General features: G+C 34.3%; 1 protein-coding gene across 2 annotated transcripts in view; it reads left to right on the forward strand.

Annotated features, from left to right (window-relative positions):
• Nucleotides 1–18986, forward strand: part of LOC149139776 (uncharacterized) — a 219281-nt gene that overhangs the window by 55774 nt on the left and 144521 nt on the right. For both annotated transcript variants that reach the window (XM_089446915.1, XM_089446916.1), the window contains exon 5: nucleotides 18823–18887. In XM_089446915.1, the coding sequence (XP_089303041.1) occupies nucleotides 18823–18887 (65 nt within the window). The remainder of the gene's footprint in view (nucleotides 1–18822; nucleotides 18888–18986) is intronic.

The following is an 18986-nucleotide window of genomic DNA, read 5'->3' on the forward strand; positions in this document are numbered from 1 at the left end:
ATGTCCCAAACAAGATATTTTATGAAATTTGTAGAAATCAAAACCAACCCAAATTTCACCATTAAATTATCATTCATTTAACAGAAAATTGCCATGTAAAATAAAACAAACAGAGCACTATAATCCAATGACACAATGGACAGGGAAATTCTCAGGTTTTATTATAATGGATAAACTTGGGGTTACATGCATATACAACCAAAATAGCTGAGATGAACGTTGGCCTCCAATACACCAACCTCCAAAATTGAACTGAACTGCTATTGCAAAGCTCTCCTGTGAATTCTGGATGAATTCACCAAGGGGAGATTGGTGCTTGCCCAATCTCACTAGATCACCAGAGGGTTTCCGTCTTGTGGCCACCAAGGAAGTAGAGAATCGAGTTCTCAACCTCTCATACAAGAAGAAATATCAAATCCAAGATTTCTTCTAATGGTCTCCTCTTTCTCTTTTTATAGATCCGATAGACTCCTCTAGAAGCTCCTATTTAATTGTTATTTTAATGATGAGCACATTTCCCTTAATTAAAATATTCCTTTTAATGTGGGAAAATGGTAAATTGGCCACCATGCCTCCTCAAGCCACTGAAAATCACTTCTAACTATCCCATCTTGTTGATCTTCTCGTTCCGGTTCCAACGAGCTATTACACTAAGGTGTTCTGCCAAGTATTCCTCTCAAGATGCCACCTTAAGTGTAACTAATTGAGTCAGGCCCATTAATAACTTTGTTTTTTTGAAAGTTGTCGGAATGCGACGGAATGAAAGGCAAACTATGCGGCTGATGGAATATACCAAGCGAATGCGATCAACCTCATAAAAACTCCTCAAAACCCCTCCAAAGGCCCTTGGGCTAGCTGATGACACCAACCTGTACTTGTGATTTGTATGCCCCCAACTCTGAAAGTCCATCCTAACCATGCCATAAGGAACACCAGAAAAAGGAACATCACAAATTCTCCTCCGCAAGATTGCTTGCCCTCAAGCAATCCATATCTGTCAACAAATCTGTCAGTCCCATGCAAGTGAGAATCAATACTTGGATCCCATACAAACCACTGGGTGATGCCATACCTCTGTGCCACCCAACCAAGAACGAATCCCTCAATACTTGGATCCCACGCTAAACTCTGACTCGATTTGCCATCAACAGATTCTCCCGTATCCCAATGCCACCATGGCCACTCAACAACACCCCTATCCCATGGCTCTAGTTGTGCTCTGTCTCCAGCTATGGCTGCTGCTCCCTCAACTAAATACCAACTCATCACCTCTCTCCAATCCAACCCTTGGCATAGACCAAGGTCAATCTCACCATGCTGACGCTGTGCTGAAATACCGATGAGAGGGCAACCTACATCTTGCTGCCAACTAGAGCATATAGAACCCCTCACATCTAAGGGCTCCTGCAATACTATGCTCCTGACTAAAAATGATACTCCATCAATAGGATACCAACTCATGATCTCCCGCCAATATAATGTATGGACACCTGTGCAAGGAATATGTCTACTAGGCTGATACTGGTCCATGCTCAACTCCTGATGCTCTGCCAGGTCAATCAACAAAATCTGTCCAAGAAATTTTGCCCCTCCCTATAATGGGCAAAATTGGGCAAGCTGCCTGCAAGCCCCGTCTATGTACTCCTGGAGAGGGCTGCTGCATGAAAATACTGTAGTTTTCCCGGCTGCCACTACATCTGTTTGCACCTCGTCAATGGGTAGACCCGACGATGGATGCACTGCCATCTCCCTCATCTGGTAGGAAACTCCACGCTCCTCCAATCCACCAATATCTTGCAAAACTGTCCTGTCCGACTCCAACTCCTCCCGAGGACATGTGTTTGTAAACACTGCCACCCTACTAGCTGTCTGTACATCTGTCTTCTCCTTGTCAATGGCTGACGCCAAGAATGGCTACTCATCCTCCTCCATCATGGGCTCAATATGAACCTCCAACTGGCTCTCCCCAAAAGGCTCATCATGCATACTGTGCATATCATCCTCCTTAGCTGACTCATGCTCCACCATATGCTGCTACTGTTGAATCATCACTGGTGACTCATCATCCCGAATATCTCCCATAGGGTCCACTGATTGCTCACCATACACACTGGAACATAGATATGGTCCGCAGTCAACAAATCCACATGAATGCTCATGCTCCCGAGAGGCATCCTTGTATGACCCCATGGACTCATCCAAAGAAGGCTCCTCAACCTGAAAGACAAAAGGAATATCCTCTTGCTCTACCTCTGCCATCTTCAATGCATCTCTCAAGCATGAGTGGTCAGGTCCCAAGGTTCCTTGCAGGGGAAGCAAAGTCTCTTCTTGTTTAGCTCATTCTTGTTGTATGGTTGGTCACCATAAATCCACTGCAACTCCTCCTGGGTCAACTATCTCCTGAACAATCCAATGTTCTGTTCAATTAACCTTTCGACTAGTTCATAAGTAACAGGTTAAACAAACTGTTCCTCCCTCCAAATGGCCAACAACTTAGACTGCAACCTCCTGCAAATGGCATCATGGCCTCTCATACATGAGGACAAAATGGACTAGTTGTGTGTTATGACTGTATCAGGATGATGTTTCCTAATGATGAAGAAGCATTGGAACATTTGTAGGATCAAGTCGTCACATCCCAACTCAAACATCATGTCATAAGATCTAACCAAGGCCACGCCTTCTAGAATCTCTAGCCTCCTCCCAAAGGTAGGGCCCTCACTGTTATCCAAATCCTGAAAGGTATCCACTATCAACCTGAAGACTCTCCTCATAATATCATCACTGTAAGGGGGTGTAGGTGCGGTCAACGTCATGATACCACTGAGACAAGAGGCAACTGGAAGTTTGACTCCTATACAGGGGTGCTCAAAATGTTGGTTTGAGAGACCAAATTAAGTTTTTCCCATCTGACTGATGCACCTTGGAGAGGAGTGAGGCCAATTCTTCTAGTATGAGAAGGGCTTTTGTTGTAACCCACATGCTTCTCAAATCTGACCCAAGTGCATAAATTTTGTATCCCAATTCATTTTCTTCCTATGGTTGTTTTTGCTATAGCATAGAAAGTATCCCCTTGGAAAGGGTTATGTTGATTGCTACTGTTGATTTATTAAAGGAGTTTGTTTATGAAGGTTTCATCCATGCTTTGGTTTGATGATGGTAAGTTCATCAAGTTGTTTCATACATGACTTGATTGACAAACTATTCACTTCAACATTTATAAATCCATGTAATGATAATGGTAGCTCATGACCACAAATAACTTCACAGTGCTTTGACTTAATCAAGACTATGGCTCAACTCAAGAAAGGCTTGACATTAATACATAGATGCTGACAATGTAGCATATAATGGTCATGACAATGTAAATAAGGCTACAACAATATAACCCTGAAATGCCACCAACAGATAGAACTGTCCCACACTCTCAAGCTTACATATATTGTATTCAGAATGCAAAGCTAACCCTTAACGAACAATATAAAATTTCTTTGACACTTCACTCACAAAATGACAGAACCATGCACAATTATTGCCACACTCATTTGCATCACTTAATGAGAAAATACATGGCAAGAGTGATAATAGAGGAACTTGGCCTAATATAAAGATGAGCCATGACATTTGGTTTGGTGGTGAGATGGGCAATTATTCTTTTGACTTGTTTACAATTTCGTCCTCCAGATGAGTTGTGTCCATGATCTTCTTTTGATCATTTCCAACGACCTCCCTATCTTCTGACAGGATGTAGTCCTCGGCCTTCGACCTCTATCTTTGATGCTTCCCACTATCACTGTAGCTTGCAATGTACATATTTTGTCCTCAGAACAACGTATTAATATATACGTCCATTTCCACATGACACCAATTGGACCCACTAAGACTCATCTCAGGCTCTAGATCATGCTGTATCCATCGCTCTATAGACTGGTTCAATGCGCTTCAGGTTCGTAAGCATCATACACAACTCCATGATCCATTTTTCAATATGCTCTACTGGCATACATACTCATGCACAGGAAATTTGCTTTGGCCGCACAACCTTGCTACTCAACACGAACTTCTGGCAAACTTCACCTTAAAGTTTGGTGACACGACCTGTGTTATTTAATTGTCAAGCGACTACAAGTTGTGGTCAACTGGATTTGCGTAGCCCTGATCCTATCAGAATCAGTCGGCTCATCCTTCGTATGAACCCAAGCAAATGGTTGTCGACTCTTGGGGAATCATAATAACTCGGGAACAATGTTGGTGCTATATATAAAATTGTTATTCCCACAATTTTCTTTGACTGGAAGGGCTTGGCTGTAATATATCTACCAATCCGCCAATGAATCCACCGATGCAGACACTCAATTATTCGATGACCACGCTTATTCTATAGCACTTGTTTCTGCATGCTCATTGTTACCTAGTCATTCTATGCACCACATTCTTCTAATCATAGACTGGAGTGTTCATTGACATTTGTCACGAGCTCCATCAACTAAAAACGATTATTTTGTGTGAACTTGAGTTTGTACCCTGATTCCACAGATCTAATTGCTTGGTCTTTCATACTCAACACACAACTACAAAGATTGATAATGCTAGACTTGGTTTATGGCATCAAATATACAATATTCAATCCACGTAGACTGCATGTGAATTTGCAGCCTGACTTCCCAATTTGGCACAACCAATCTCGATTCTCCTGTAACTTGCGTATGATAGCACCGAAACCCAATATAAGTAGTGGCTCGGCTCCAAAGTCACGGTCTTTGTGCAATTTATAACATTGGCCCTCCACAAACAATGATCTAACGATTTGGGTCTGCAGTCCTCCCCACAAGTTTCTTTCCACACGCACAGTCAATGGGCAGTGAATCTGTCAACAATTCGCTGCTATGATAATTGCCCCCTCCATTCACAAATTTGGTTTTTGCTCGGCTTAATTAACTTTTTATTTCTCAGCGCCTTTTTGAAAACATTGCCCCGTAAAATTTCATAAACGACCTTTTTGACTTGTCTCTTCAATCGTCAAATGATTGTTAAGACGATGACAAAACCCCAATTTTTTTTTGGGCTAGCACTTTGCAACAAGCATTTTGTAGAATAGTTAACGACAAATTTATTTTCTGCAATGAAATTAGCTTTGGTGAAATTTGGCACCTTCAAAGTAAAACTTTGGAACAATCTACAATTGGAATTGAAACCCTCCAGGATGGCAGGAAAAGCCAACTCTGATACCACTGTAATGTCCCAAATGGGATATTTTATGAAATTTGCAGAATCAAACTCAATGCAAATTTCAAAAAACATGTTTAACCACATCTCCAAAAAAATGCTCAACTGCACACAAGGAAGATTACACACCTCTGGAACCAATGTGTCACGGGATCACTTACTCCCCCACAATGCCACACCTTTGATCAAGTGAGGGGAAATGTTAGATGTGTGCCTTAAAATCCTTTCTCACTAGATGTAGAATGGCTTCCCATTCCTTCGCTCCAATCTCTTCGAAATGGACTTGACCCCTGTAACTGCATTTTAATAGATAGTCTTAGAGAATCATGTTGTAATAACCCCGATTTAAGATATACAAGTAATTACATGAAATTATATGATTAATAATCAACACACAACTATTCCACTAATTAACATGGAATTTCCAAAACCACGAGCAAAGATGACTTACCTATGGCGATGATATTCCTTACTTGTGAATTTGGAGGTGAATGCTATTGGAATCCCGCTAATTACATCAAAGTTTTGGGGACAACTCAACACCCAACCGTAGTATCATCTGCAAATAATCTGTTTACAGCTGGCCACCACAGAGTCCTCAATCTACGTATTACTCCCAGGGAATTTTTTCTCTCACAACAATTTCTCCTCAGAGAATGGGGGAAGGAATGATGAATATCATCTTCCTCATAGTCTATTAAATAGACCAAACAATGGAAAGGAGACTGCATGCACACATTCCATATGTCAACTTGCAACTTTTATTTCTTTACTTAATTTAATATTTCTCTTAATTTAATTCTTTCTTATTTTATTCATTTTTTTACTATTTGATAATTTTACTTATTTTTACTATTTTTATAGTTCTTTTAGTTTAAGTGTTTCTTATTTTATTTTACTTTTTGTTAACTTTACTTATTTTTTACTATTTTTATAGTTTACTTATATATATATTTATTTAGAACTCCAGTATTGTTATTTACTAATTTATTTATTTATTATTGTTATATTCTCTTCATTATTTATTATTTATTTACTTTTATTATATTTTCTTTAATTATTTATTATTTATTTACCATTATTATCTTTTCTATATTGTTTATCATTTATTTGCTTATATTTTAATATTATATTATATTATTTATTACTTTACGTTTGCCCTACACCCTCTGTTGAACTAGTATAGCCAGTGAGCATCGAAAGTATCCACAACACCCGAGAAATCTCAAGGAATTTCTGTCATTTTTCCCACTTTCGGAACCAGGGATAAGGCTCATTAGTCTGTATCATAGCCCAAGGTTGGCCCCAAGGCTCACGCCCGGATCAGACCTCATCTGCGCCAAGGCAGGCATCTGGTCGCAGTATTATTGTTATATTCTCTTCATTATTTATTATTTATTTACTTTTATTATATTTTCTTTAATTTTTTATTATTTATTTACCATTATTATCTTTTCTATATTGTTTATCATCTATTTGCTTATATTTTAATATTATATTATATTATTTATTACTTTACGTTTGCCCTACAAGCCTCTGCTGAACTAGTATAGCCAGTGAGCATCGAAAGTATCCACAACACCCGAGAAATCTCAAGGAATTTCTGTCATTTTTCCCACTTTCGGAACCAGGGATAAGGCTCATTGGTCTGTATCATAGCCCAAGGTTGGCCCCAAGGCTCGCGCCCGGATCAGACCTCATCTGCGCCAAGGCAGGCATCCGGTCGCAATATTCATTGACTCTGGGCATCTTGCAAGACTGACCCACTCCCTCCACAACTACTAAGGTGGACAACCCCATGCATCGAAGTCCTTACACGCCCACCAGAGGTTGGCCTCCCAATTCATTCTCAGTCACCTAGCCTACAACATCAAGCACTTGGCCTTCTCAAGAGCTATCCATCAAGAGCTATACAAAACAAAGGAACCACTGACATATGTAGTGTTAATTGAGTATGTCCCCAACACATGTTGTTACATATTCTACCTCGCAGGTATGGGCTCCCATGAGATCATCAAATAACCCGGCCCTCTCGGCGCATTTGTGGAGTTCTTGTAAGTCACCACATCTCAATATGCAACCATGCATTAGTTATAACATCATAGTATCATATAAAATAATCCATTTGCCAACTGTTACATGTCATCACGATAACATAACATCATTGTTAGTCACAACATTTTTAATAATAACGAACTGCGAGCTTAGACATGTCATAAAATTTGCATGCAGTTACCACATGCTTCACTTTATAAAATAGCATCATAAATTAGAACATCAACATATTTGCATCAAAGATATATCATGACATTACATACTAAACTAACCACATGTCAATATAACCCCGTATCATATTTTCATAAATATGAAAATGATTGCAATACATATCAAATATATAACAATAATACACTAAGTATTCTTATCATGATTCATCAAAATCAATTTCCTTTCCCTGTATAAATAATGAATACCAACTATGAAATAATATTATTCAACATCCATCTTTCCTTGTATAAATAATGAATACCAACTATGAAATAATATTATTCAACATCCATCTAGGATCTAAGCTATCTCATTAATACTATTAGAGTCAATTCATCAAGATACCAACTACCCTTCAATAACAAACTCTAATTTCCAATTTACAACATTCTTAGTGGATTATCATTTAGTAATCAATATTTAGCAAAATATGCAGTCTACTCCATATGAATAAACTTGGAAAGTTCCAATACCATCTCACCATTCCACTACATTAGCTTTTAAAATTTTCTTATATTTCATTAACATCCCAATGTTATATATTTCACTAATAAATAAAAAGATCTATCTTATTATGAATCTATATTACATCTGTTAATCATAATATGATTGCTTCTATGTTCTAAATACTAATTTTTTATCATCTATAAATTCAACCATATCACATTAAAATTTCTTGAGTTAACATTTTATAACTACTTTTATGTTGGTTTAATAGTTCAAAAATGGCTAGTGATATTATCAATAAATAAAAACTCAAACACATAAATTTTTAAATATTAATTTAACCAATATACACTGACTTGTGATTTTTCTTAGATAATATCCCATTGACCTCTTTTTTATTTTTTATTTTTAACCATTTCTCTTAATTAATAATTAAATACTCTCAAAAGAACATAATAAAAATAATAATTTATAATTTTCATTTTCCATATTATTTTAAATTAAATATATATATATATATATATATATATTAAAAAAATACATTATTATATCCTAAAAATAACCATGTAAAAATTGTAACTGTTTCTTAATTCGTTTCACACAATTTTTTGGTTCTCTTTGGAAATTGTTTATCGTGGTTACAAGCCCATAAGAAAAAGTGGAAGTATGATATATATATATATAAGTATGACATTTATATATATTATATATATATTCTTTCAGTCTATAGTATCGTTGAAATTCTTATGTGGCAATGTGACATTCATATATATATTTTCTTTCCGTCTATAGTATCAATGAGATTCACCACTGTCAACACAACACTCAACCATATTTAAAAAATAATAGAAGCATGGAAGACCTTGTGAAGTGATAATTAGGGCATAATTTAACGCGTTTCATGTTTAATTAAATTGAGGACATAATGTTAAAAGTTTAATTTCAAATTGGATAATTAGTTAATTAAATTTTAGTATTAACTTTTTAAGTTTAGTTTAGCCGATTTTAAAATATCATTTCATTAAAACGATAAAGAGATACCAAGTATTTGTGTTTTTTTTTTTAAACTCACCCATAAACAATTATTTAGATTGGTCGTCGCTAGCCTGAGGTAGCCGGCGCGTTAAGAGAAGAAACAGTATTTTAGAGTACCCAGCCGCGGTCCTTAGTTTATTTATTTGTCAAAATATCTATTATCTATTGCAGAAAGGTGAGTAGTTCGATTAGCTGCACGAGCAGATGGAAAAGGTGAAGAAAAGGCGGTGCTGTACAGTACCCCTACCGAACTTAGTTCTTCATATAAGTTTAAGACCAAACTGGTGGCACCGAGTTAATTTGCGGAGGAATCTAGCATGAGAGAAATCAAACTTAGATCTTAAATTTAGGTTAACATCAGGAAAGTGCGTCCTTCTTGGATCTCGTGGCATTAAACTGATTTAGATTTTTCTTTCCAATATTCAACAAACCTCTTTTTAAATATAAAGAAGATTTCGCAGCATTCAACTGAATTAGATTTTTTTTTTCCAAGACTCAACAAACCCTTTTTAAATATTTTTTCTCATGCTTATGATGTTGGTAATTTCTATAAGCAAGACATGTAAGCGTGAATGTGGTAGATGTCTTCAAAATTCTGTTCTTTTCATATACATATATATAAACTAACTATTTATTATTAAAAAACAAAAACACAAACTTTATTAAATTCTTATATAAAAACAATATTATTTCTCCTCATAATTTTTTTATTCAAAAACAATATTATTTTTCCTCCTCCTAATAAGATCTTACATATTTTATTTATTGAAACATAATTCTTCTTATTAAATTTTTAGAAGGTAATAATACAATCTTACATATTATATTCAAATGGATTTCTAAATATTTATTCAATTTATTTTCTCTCCCAACATAAAATTTTTAATAAAATAATTTTAATCGGAGAATAACGATATGAAATTGTGTTCATATCATTTATATATATTATATTATTATAAGTAAAAAGTAAACATTCATACTCAGGTTTACAGGCTTCAAGGGTTGTAACCTTGCTCTTATATTATAGGTAACAACTCCGATTTAAGATGTACAAATAATTATATTAAATTATATGATTAATAATCGACACACATTTGTTCCACTAATTAATATGAATTTCAAAAAACACGAGCAAAGATGACTTACCTATAGCGATGATGTTCCTTGTGAATTTAGAGTTGAATGTTATTGGAATCCCGTTAACCACAACAAAGTTTTGGGGATGACTCTCCAACCAATCGTAGGCTTAGCGACACATAATTTTTCTACAACTGACCACCCTCGAGTCTTTAATCAATGCACTATTGCCAGGGAATTTAATAATCGACACACATTTGTTCCACTAATTAATATGAATTTCAAAAAACACGAGCAAAGATGACTTACCCGTAGCGATGATATTCCTTGTGAATTTAGAGTTGAATGTTATTGGAATCCCGTTAACCGCAACAAAGTTTTGGGGACGACTCTCCACCCAATCGTAGGCTTAGCGGCACATAATTTTTCTACAACTGACCACCCTCGAGTCCTCAATCAATGCACTATTGACAGAGAATTTTTTATGTCACAATACTTTTATTTCCAAAGAATAAGAGAAAGAATGATGAACCTCATCATCCTCGTTGCCTATTAAATAGACCAACCAATGGAAATGGGTTTGCATGCACACATTCAATGTGTTATCATGCAACTTTTATTTCTTTACTTCATTTAATATTTCTCTTAATTTAATTATTTTTTCTTATTATTATTTTTTTTTTTTACTTTTTGATAATTTAACTTATTTTTATAGTTCTATTGGTTTAAGTATTTCTTATTTTATTTTAATTTTTGTTAACTTTACTTATTTTTACTATTTTTATAGTTTTACTTATGTGTGTGTATATATATATATGTATAGAACTCCACTGGAGTTATTTACTATTTTATTTATTTATTATTATTATATTCTCTTCATTATATATTATTTATTTACTATTATTATATTTTTTTTAATTTTTTATTATTTATTTACTATTATTATCTTTTCTTTATTGTTTATCATTTATTTGTTTATATTTTAATATTATATTATATTATTGATTATTTATTATTATTGTTTATCATTTATTTGCTTATATTTTAATATTATATTATATTATTGATTATTTATTATTAGGGGACATTACACATGTGACATAGGCCCTTTAAACAATTTTAATTGAATTGATGAGCTTTTGACCTTGGATAAAAGCATGGAAAGGTGTTGTTGATGGTGCTTATGATTCATTAATGCTTCCCATTAAAGCAAATTTGCTCCAAAAATGTACCTCCTAAGGAAATTATAAAATAATAAACCACCTATGTTATTCCAAAGCTATTTATGCAACATTACATTGCCATATAAACTAGGCTAATCTAGAATTAGGAGATGAGAGTTAAAAACAATAATGAGAATTTTAGATTTTATACATAAACAATAAATGATAATAAATATCACAGAATAAAAATTCATTGTTAGTGCGCTGAGAGGTGCTTTACAACCTAGCATATGGGAGTTGTGTAGCTATAATGTAAGCTAGTAAGTATGTCAACATCTCCCCTCTTGATATAGGGGAGATGTGTAGGGGTAATGTAAGTATGTCAACATTTTTTAAATGTCAGGAAAAAAAATGTCAGCTTCATATGTTTTAATTAATATTCAAATTAAAAACATATAAACATAAAATGTAAAATGTAAATCACAAAGCTGCCCATTTGATAAGAAGAAATTGACTTGTCTCTATAATATAAAGGTAACATACTATTATTTCTTTATATATTATTATTGGTATAATAATCAATAATATTGATTATTATTATTCCAATATATTATAATAATAATCATCTCCATTATAAGTATTATTATATTAGACCTTACATATTTATTGATTACACAGTGGCAATTCACAATCATATGGATGGAAGGGAGAGGGAGAGAGGGGGAGAGAGAATGGGAGATGGAGAGTAGAACAAAGACATAGAGAGATCATCTGGTACTATATCTCTCAACTCAAGTCATGAATTTGAGAAAGTCTTCTTGCTATGCTTTGTTCTTCCACTTTTTCCAACCATTGTCAAATCTTTATCAATTTTTGCTATGTACCTGCAATGCTCACTAGGAGGCCAAGGAAGAACAATTACAACCAAACAAAGAATTTAAGAGACAATCTAATGAATAACTACAATAGTAATAACCATGAAAGAGAGATATAAAATACTTATCTTTTGGGAGGATATCAACTCCCTCTTGATTTTTAGACTCCTTGCATTCATCTTGCACCTTATCCACATTATCATGTTGATGCCTTTTCTTCCTTGTAGAGGGTAGGGTTTTTTATTTTCAATAGAAATGTTCAATCTATACACACTAGGACTTTTTTGTTCAAACCCTTTTTGTATACTAAAGTTCGTAAACCCTAGTCTATCTTATTAAATACCAAAATCCTAGAATGATGAAACTCATCATTATCAATTTTGCCCTTTTCATTGTAGCAACAAAAAAGTGCAAGAAATGAATCAAAGACTCATATTATCAGCACATATGTCATCAACATCCTTACCAATCAATAGGTTCTTTCAATGCCCTTGATCTATTGTGATAGGACAACACCAAATCAGCAGGAGACTTTGATTTCTAACCTTGAGAAGGGATTCAACCTTGTCATGTCCAACGAATTCGCTTCATAAGGATATGTTATCTAGGAAAAGGCAACAAATGTCTCAACATTTTGTTTCAGATTAGCAAGTTTATGCCTTCACACCTTTCAATAGATCGAGGCATATCAAATTTGTACCTCCAACGCTCTATACTTAGATTATTGAATTCATCATACTGTCCACTGATATATTAGATTTTAGGGAAAAAAACATGCCTTGTAATGTGTTCAACCTTTGCTGGGACCTTTCCTCTGAAGATTTTAATGTCTGCTTCAAAAAGGTTATCTTCATTGACAATGATTGTTAGCAACTTCTATTTGAACATCACAAGGTGGGGACGTCAAATCAACAATGAGAATGACAAGAATATGATTTTAGTTTAGGTTTCTTTTTACAATGACTTAATTATCTTCAAGATCCTTTGATTTTTGACAAAACATTTTTTTCGATTGAGAGCCATATGCCTTCGTTGATCCAATAACAACAATATACCAAAACCCTTTTATCATTATGTGATTTCTTAGGTCTTCAACATATTGTCCAAACACTAGTTCTTTATTCATTAATATTTGCCCTTTGGACTAAAATTTGATCAATTACAAAGAGACAAACAATCAACCTTTTTCTTAAAATTTCACAGAGGTGACTGAGGCTTTTAGAACCCTGAGATGACTTTGATCCGAGCTTATTCATGGCAAACAAATTTCATGCTTAGTCCTTGATTTCATTGCAAGTATCTTTGATACTGAGAATTATTAGAGATTTCAGCGTTCAAAACATGGTTTCTTTCAATGCAGAGATTCATATAAGGGCTGCTTGGAGTAGGGCTTTTTGAAACAAAGATTAAGTTCCTTTCTAGGGCTGTTCCTGCACCCAATGGCTCTGATACCATGTTGATTTTTACATAGTCTTCTTAATTGTTAATTATCTTTAATGATTTTGATCTATTTGCATTCCCATTCATTAATTACATCATTTAATAATTACACATAAGACATCAACCATATAGCTAGTAGGATTGTAAAGCGACAACCACACAAAGAGCACATAGTTTTACTCTGGGAAAACCCTCCATGGGGAAAAGCCCAACCAACTTTTTCCTTAGAGAATCAATGCAACAAGAGATACATCAAAGTCAACTAACTTCCAAAGACCAAGTCAGACCTCCATCATTCTGTCCACAGAGGCTCTGCAACAAGGTCGCAAAATGTCCTCCAAGTCTGCCTCAGAACCCATATTGTCATAGGGATATACAGCATAGATACGTCCTCTGTCTCAGCCTTCGAATGCACATTATGTCACATAAGTATATCACCAAGATAAGGTCTCTTGGAGGGTCGAAACATGTCCTCTATCTCAGTATCATATTGCATACTATACTAGAGAAGATAGTCACAAAATGGCCAATGTTCGTCCTCTGTTCCAACCACAAAGTTTGGATCATGTCACTGAATTTATGCCATTGACTTGCGAGCCAAACAACAAACCCTTCACATTGATCCACATAAGGTAAACCTCAGAAAGCATCGCACTTGTGCCTCATAAAAACTCGCACTTGTGCCTCAGTACGTATCATTCGGAATTATGTCTTTTTGGAGAGCGAATAGGCTCTATTTATAGTTGTTCATCCATGCGAAAAGACATGTCTTTTGGGCAGGTCGACTTCATCCTGGGATAGTCGTCTTTGTCTTTGTGGAGGCAAAATACAAATTTAACTTTCATTTTTCCCTCTCTTAAAGAGCGATCAAATAAATAATTTCTTTTTTCTTGCAAGCATGAAGAACACGTTTCATATAATTTTCTTTTTTCAAAAATAATTTACATTTCATCGTTTACAAGGACAAATGAACATTATGAAGCCTGACCATAGCTACAAAATTCAACACATTGAATCTTACTTGGAGTTTAACACTCTATAAGTGACAATGATTGGCTTTGGAGAAAGCTACTATTAATATTGGAGTGCAAGAAAGGTATGACGTTTACTACAATAGCGCGAGTTAAAGATTTGAATGGTTTACAATTTCCACTTGGCTTTTTCATATGATTGATATGAAAAGATGGCAAAACTAACAGGTGTAACAGTAAGAATGATAGAAAAAAATAGTTTGAGATAGATCACAATGAAGACTATTTGTAATTGACTACATTGTTATTATTCACATTTTCTATCATTCAAAACTATTACATTGTCTCTTTTTATTCAAAATTTTTATTTCATCATTTTTCATCATTCAAGTTATTAACACTCTTTATCATCTCAAAAAACTGAGGTCACTAAGAAAATTAAAATTAAAATGACCAGATTAATCTTCGACATATTTAAAATAATTAGATGTTCAACAAATTTTGTGTGGCCATACACGATTAAAACCAGTCTAGATTTCTCTCAACTCCGGATCTATCAAGCACCAAGAGGGATCAAGTCTCTCGAGGTGTAAACATTTCTTCAAGTTTTACACTTATAAAAGAGGTTTACACCCCAAGAGATTTGATCCCTTTTAGCACTTAATAGATCTAGAGTTAAAATAAATCTAAACAATTATATATTATGAAAATAAAATAAATAATATACTGTTAATATAACTACATATAATAATATTATTATATTAAAATAATCCTAATATAATAATAAACCATATAAATTATTGACTATGATATAATAATACTATGAATGAACGTGACAGTAGAGCAAAAGTATAATATTTTATAATACTATTAAATAGGGTCCTAATGTGAACATAAGAAAATGTCAATACTTTTGTACCTTATTTTATTATAATATGACTCTGAATATGGCTGATATATTAGAGGCAATGGTTATTATAACTTATAATATTATAATAAATGTGAATGTAGCGGGGTATTAGAGGATATACTTGTTATAGTTTATCATATATTATAATACAAATTGAATGTGGCAACTTATTGGAGGATTTGTGTAGTATGGATTAAAGTAGGAAATATTAATGCAAACTACAAATTAATTCTATGAATTAACTATTATATAAAAATTATATAATAATATATTATTTAACATTATAAACTAATATCTATGTAGTTTATTGAAATATAATAAATAAATGATAATAAATATGATACAATAAATAATGAAAGTAGTAGTAATATACATATTTCACTCTGGGTACTCTAGAGACATTGAACATATCCCAATATGAGTAGATTTTAACCGAACCAAGGTGTACTGATGGTTAAATAAAATAGAGACATTGTCAAATATAACATGGCATATAATCATCCTTCACTCTTATATGTGTAACTTAACCATTATCATTAACTCAATTAATTTGAAATTCTATTGACGGTTGAATTTGGAAATTCATCCTGCACAGTTTTCTTATAAGGCCCCTCTTTTAGAGCAAATTTGCTATAATGAAAATGAACTGCATTAAGAGACTTTTCTTTGCCAATATTTTGCCAGCGAACCTTACAAAAAGCAAGCTTGATCACTGGGGAACGAGAATGATCAACGAGAATGTCTAAATCAGCATCGACACCAAATCCTGGGTATTCCATGGTCCGTCGAACTACCAAGCAAGAAAACCAGAAAACAGTCCTACAATAGTTAGATAGGCCTGGGCAACATTTTTAAGGTACAGTCATGTTATTATTTAATCAACCAATCCTTTTCCAGCTTGCTGACCAGAATTCTGTGATTTGGGGAGGTTTTTGGTCCTTTCACGAGTGGATAGCGTAGAAATCTTATCCAAAATTTGCACTGCAGGCCTGCTATTTGCTTCCAGTGTCATGTCCAAAGTTTGCATTAATCGTTATCAGGATAATATAGGAGTGAGGAAAAAATCGTGATTATCGGGAAATAATCTGAAATAATCGGGAAAAAAATCGTTTGGTACAAAAATATGCATTTTTTTTCAAATTTTTTAATATCTAAACCATCTACAACATAAAATAAATACATTGACACATAAATATGATAAAAGAACTAATATATAATGTTTAATATCATTTCTAGTGCTAAAATCACACATAACATTAAATCATGTCCTGAATAGTAAGTCCTGACTCCTGAGTCCCAACTCAGCTTCAAAATATCAACAAAAAATATAATAATGTATCTCATCATGTCATAATGTCATATACAATAAAATGAAGAAAATAACTAAAGTCTAATCCTATTGATTTCTTCTGCCTCTCTTGCGAGAAAATGCCACAACTTTCCCTTTCCCTCTAGATGTAGATGCTGGTGCTGGTGGAGTTGGCAGTGGAGTCTGCTATGCTTTAGAAGCTGAAGAACTAGAAGTAGGAGCTATAGGAGGTAGACCACGTCCTCCACTGGTGGCAGGGGTAGCCCGGGCAGGTCGTGCCACTTGGAAACATTACAATCTCCCAATCCTGAAATCCTGAAAAACTGATAAGTCTGTTGGATTTTGAATGAAATCTAAAATTCTATTTTCTCCGTATGAAATCCAATGAGGCAGGAACCACTCTCAAACATCTTGAGTCATTTCATGGTAATGTTAAAAATTTAAGTAAAAGGATGAAAATGAAGATTAAGGAGAATGTCACTTTTACTTTAGGAATTTAACATTACCATGAATAGCATATCAATACAAGGGCCTAGACTTGATCATTAAGCTGCCCCACTGAAAAATTATTTGATTCTTTAAAAAAAATTGCATTTCGAACATTTAGCATCCCTATAAAACCTCGCTGCCTCGACTGCCCGCGATAATTTCCGATTTTATCACAATTTTTTGGAAAAAAATCGTGATAATTTGAAAAACTCGCGATAATTTCCAAAAAATCGGGCAAAAAAAATACTGGCGATAATTCGAATAAAACTCGCGGTATTTTCGTTCTGCTGAAAAACTCCTGATAAAATGATAAAATTGCGATAATATCGTGATTTTCACAACACTGCATAGATCCCATTAATCTCACAATTCAGACAAATCCAAACCCAACTAAAGTAAGGACATACTCAAAAGTTGCAGTTCAAACAATGAAAAATCGAGGTGATTATTTTATTATTTTGTAACCAACTTGGCGGCATCAGAACCTGAAGTAAGTCTAAATCTTGCCATACACATCATAAGGGAAAAACAAACTCCTTATCTACATCCGAATCACAAGAGCAGGCATATCCGTATCTTTCAAAACAAAAACAACAAACTTATGTTCAGAAGGATACTGAAGTGCACACAATTCAGCGCAGTGATAATGATTCATCACAAGTTACTAGTAATTGAAAGATTCCACAGAAGATTAATTTAGGATGTTTAGATCCTTTCTCCGTTCAACAATTCTATATATCACTCCAAGGATCATATCGACTTGTATCAACGAAGATGACAGTTCTGAGACGAGAAGACATTCGAAACAGAAAAATAGATCAAGTCTTTTCATTAGCAAGCTTTGAGACAACTTTTTGATGAGAAAGGAAATGTTATGAATAAAATATATTAATTATAAACAATGATGATATCGTAATAATGATTAGTTAATTAGTTATTAGTGTCGAAGAGGCATGTCTAAATGGGACATGACTTTTCATGAAAAGGCACGTGTCTAGTATATAAGCATGCCCTTTACTCTCATTTGTAACATCATTGTTATTCATACATTTTAATATATATTCTTCTATGCTCAGAGAACTTTATATTCCTAGTCTTCTGGAGTATTTGACTTCAGATACAAACTTTGTTCCAGCATGCTGCACCCATGATATCTAAATCTGGATACTGTGCTGTATTCGCACCCGATTTTCCACCGATCCACGCAAATGCACTTTGTAACAGAGTCTGTAGTCATTCTTCTTTTTTTCTTCTATTTTGTTATTTATTTCTCTTGTTGTTGTCAAATCTTTCTCAAAAGAACTTGGCCGTGAACTTAAGGAATATTCTTCTCCTCTTGTGTGTCTTTTTCTAGAAGTGTTTTTTATATTATGTCTTCTGTGGGATTAGTGTGGGGCATGTCATGAGACTATTCGACAACAGGCACCTTCTACATGATTGTATTCTATGTATTCTCTTATCTTTGAAGGCTAGTTTTACAGTTGTTATTTAGTTGATTGAAGTGATTATACATGTGAATGATTGGGTTGTTTGGACTTTATAGCTTGATGTACGCTACTACTTGTAGTATGTACCCTCGATTAATGCCCATTTTTTCTATTGTCGCGAGAACCAGGACTTATTTGCAGATCCAGTTTCTTCACCTGGGCCAAGTTCTGCGGCTGCACGTGTGGAAGAAGAGTACGTTCCTAACCCCATCTAACTTTATTGGTTTGTATGTTTCGTTCATGTCAGATTGCCTTTACCACTGGCTGGCATATCATAGTTAGGGAGAAATTA

Source organism: Pinus tabuliformis, chromosome X (assembly GCF_031772625.1).
Source record: "Pinus tabuliformis cultivar Carrire ecotype Pingquan chromosome X, CPIR1, whole genome shotgun sequence".
Lineage (NCBI taxonomy): Eukaryota > Viridiplantae > Streptophyta > Pinopsida > Pinales > Pinaceae > Pinus > Pinus tabuliformis.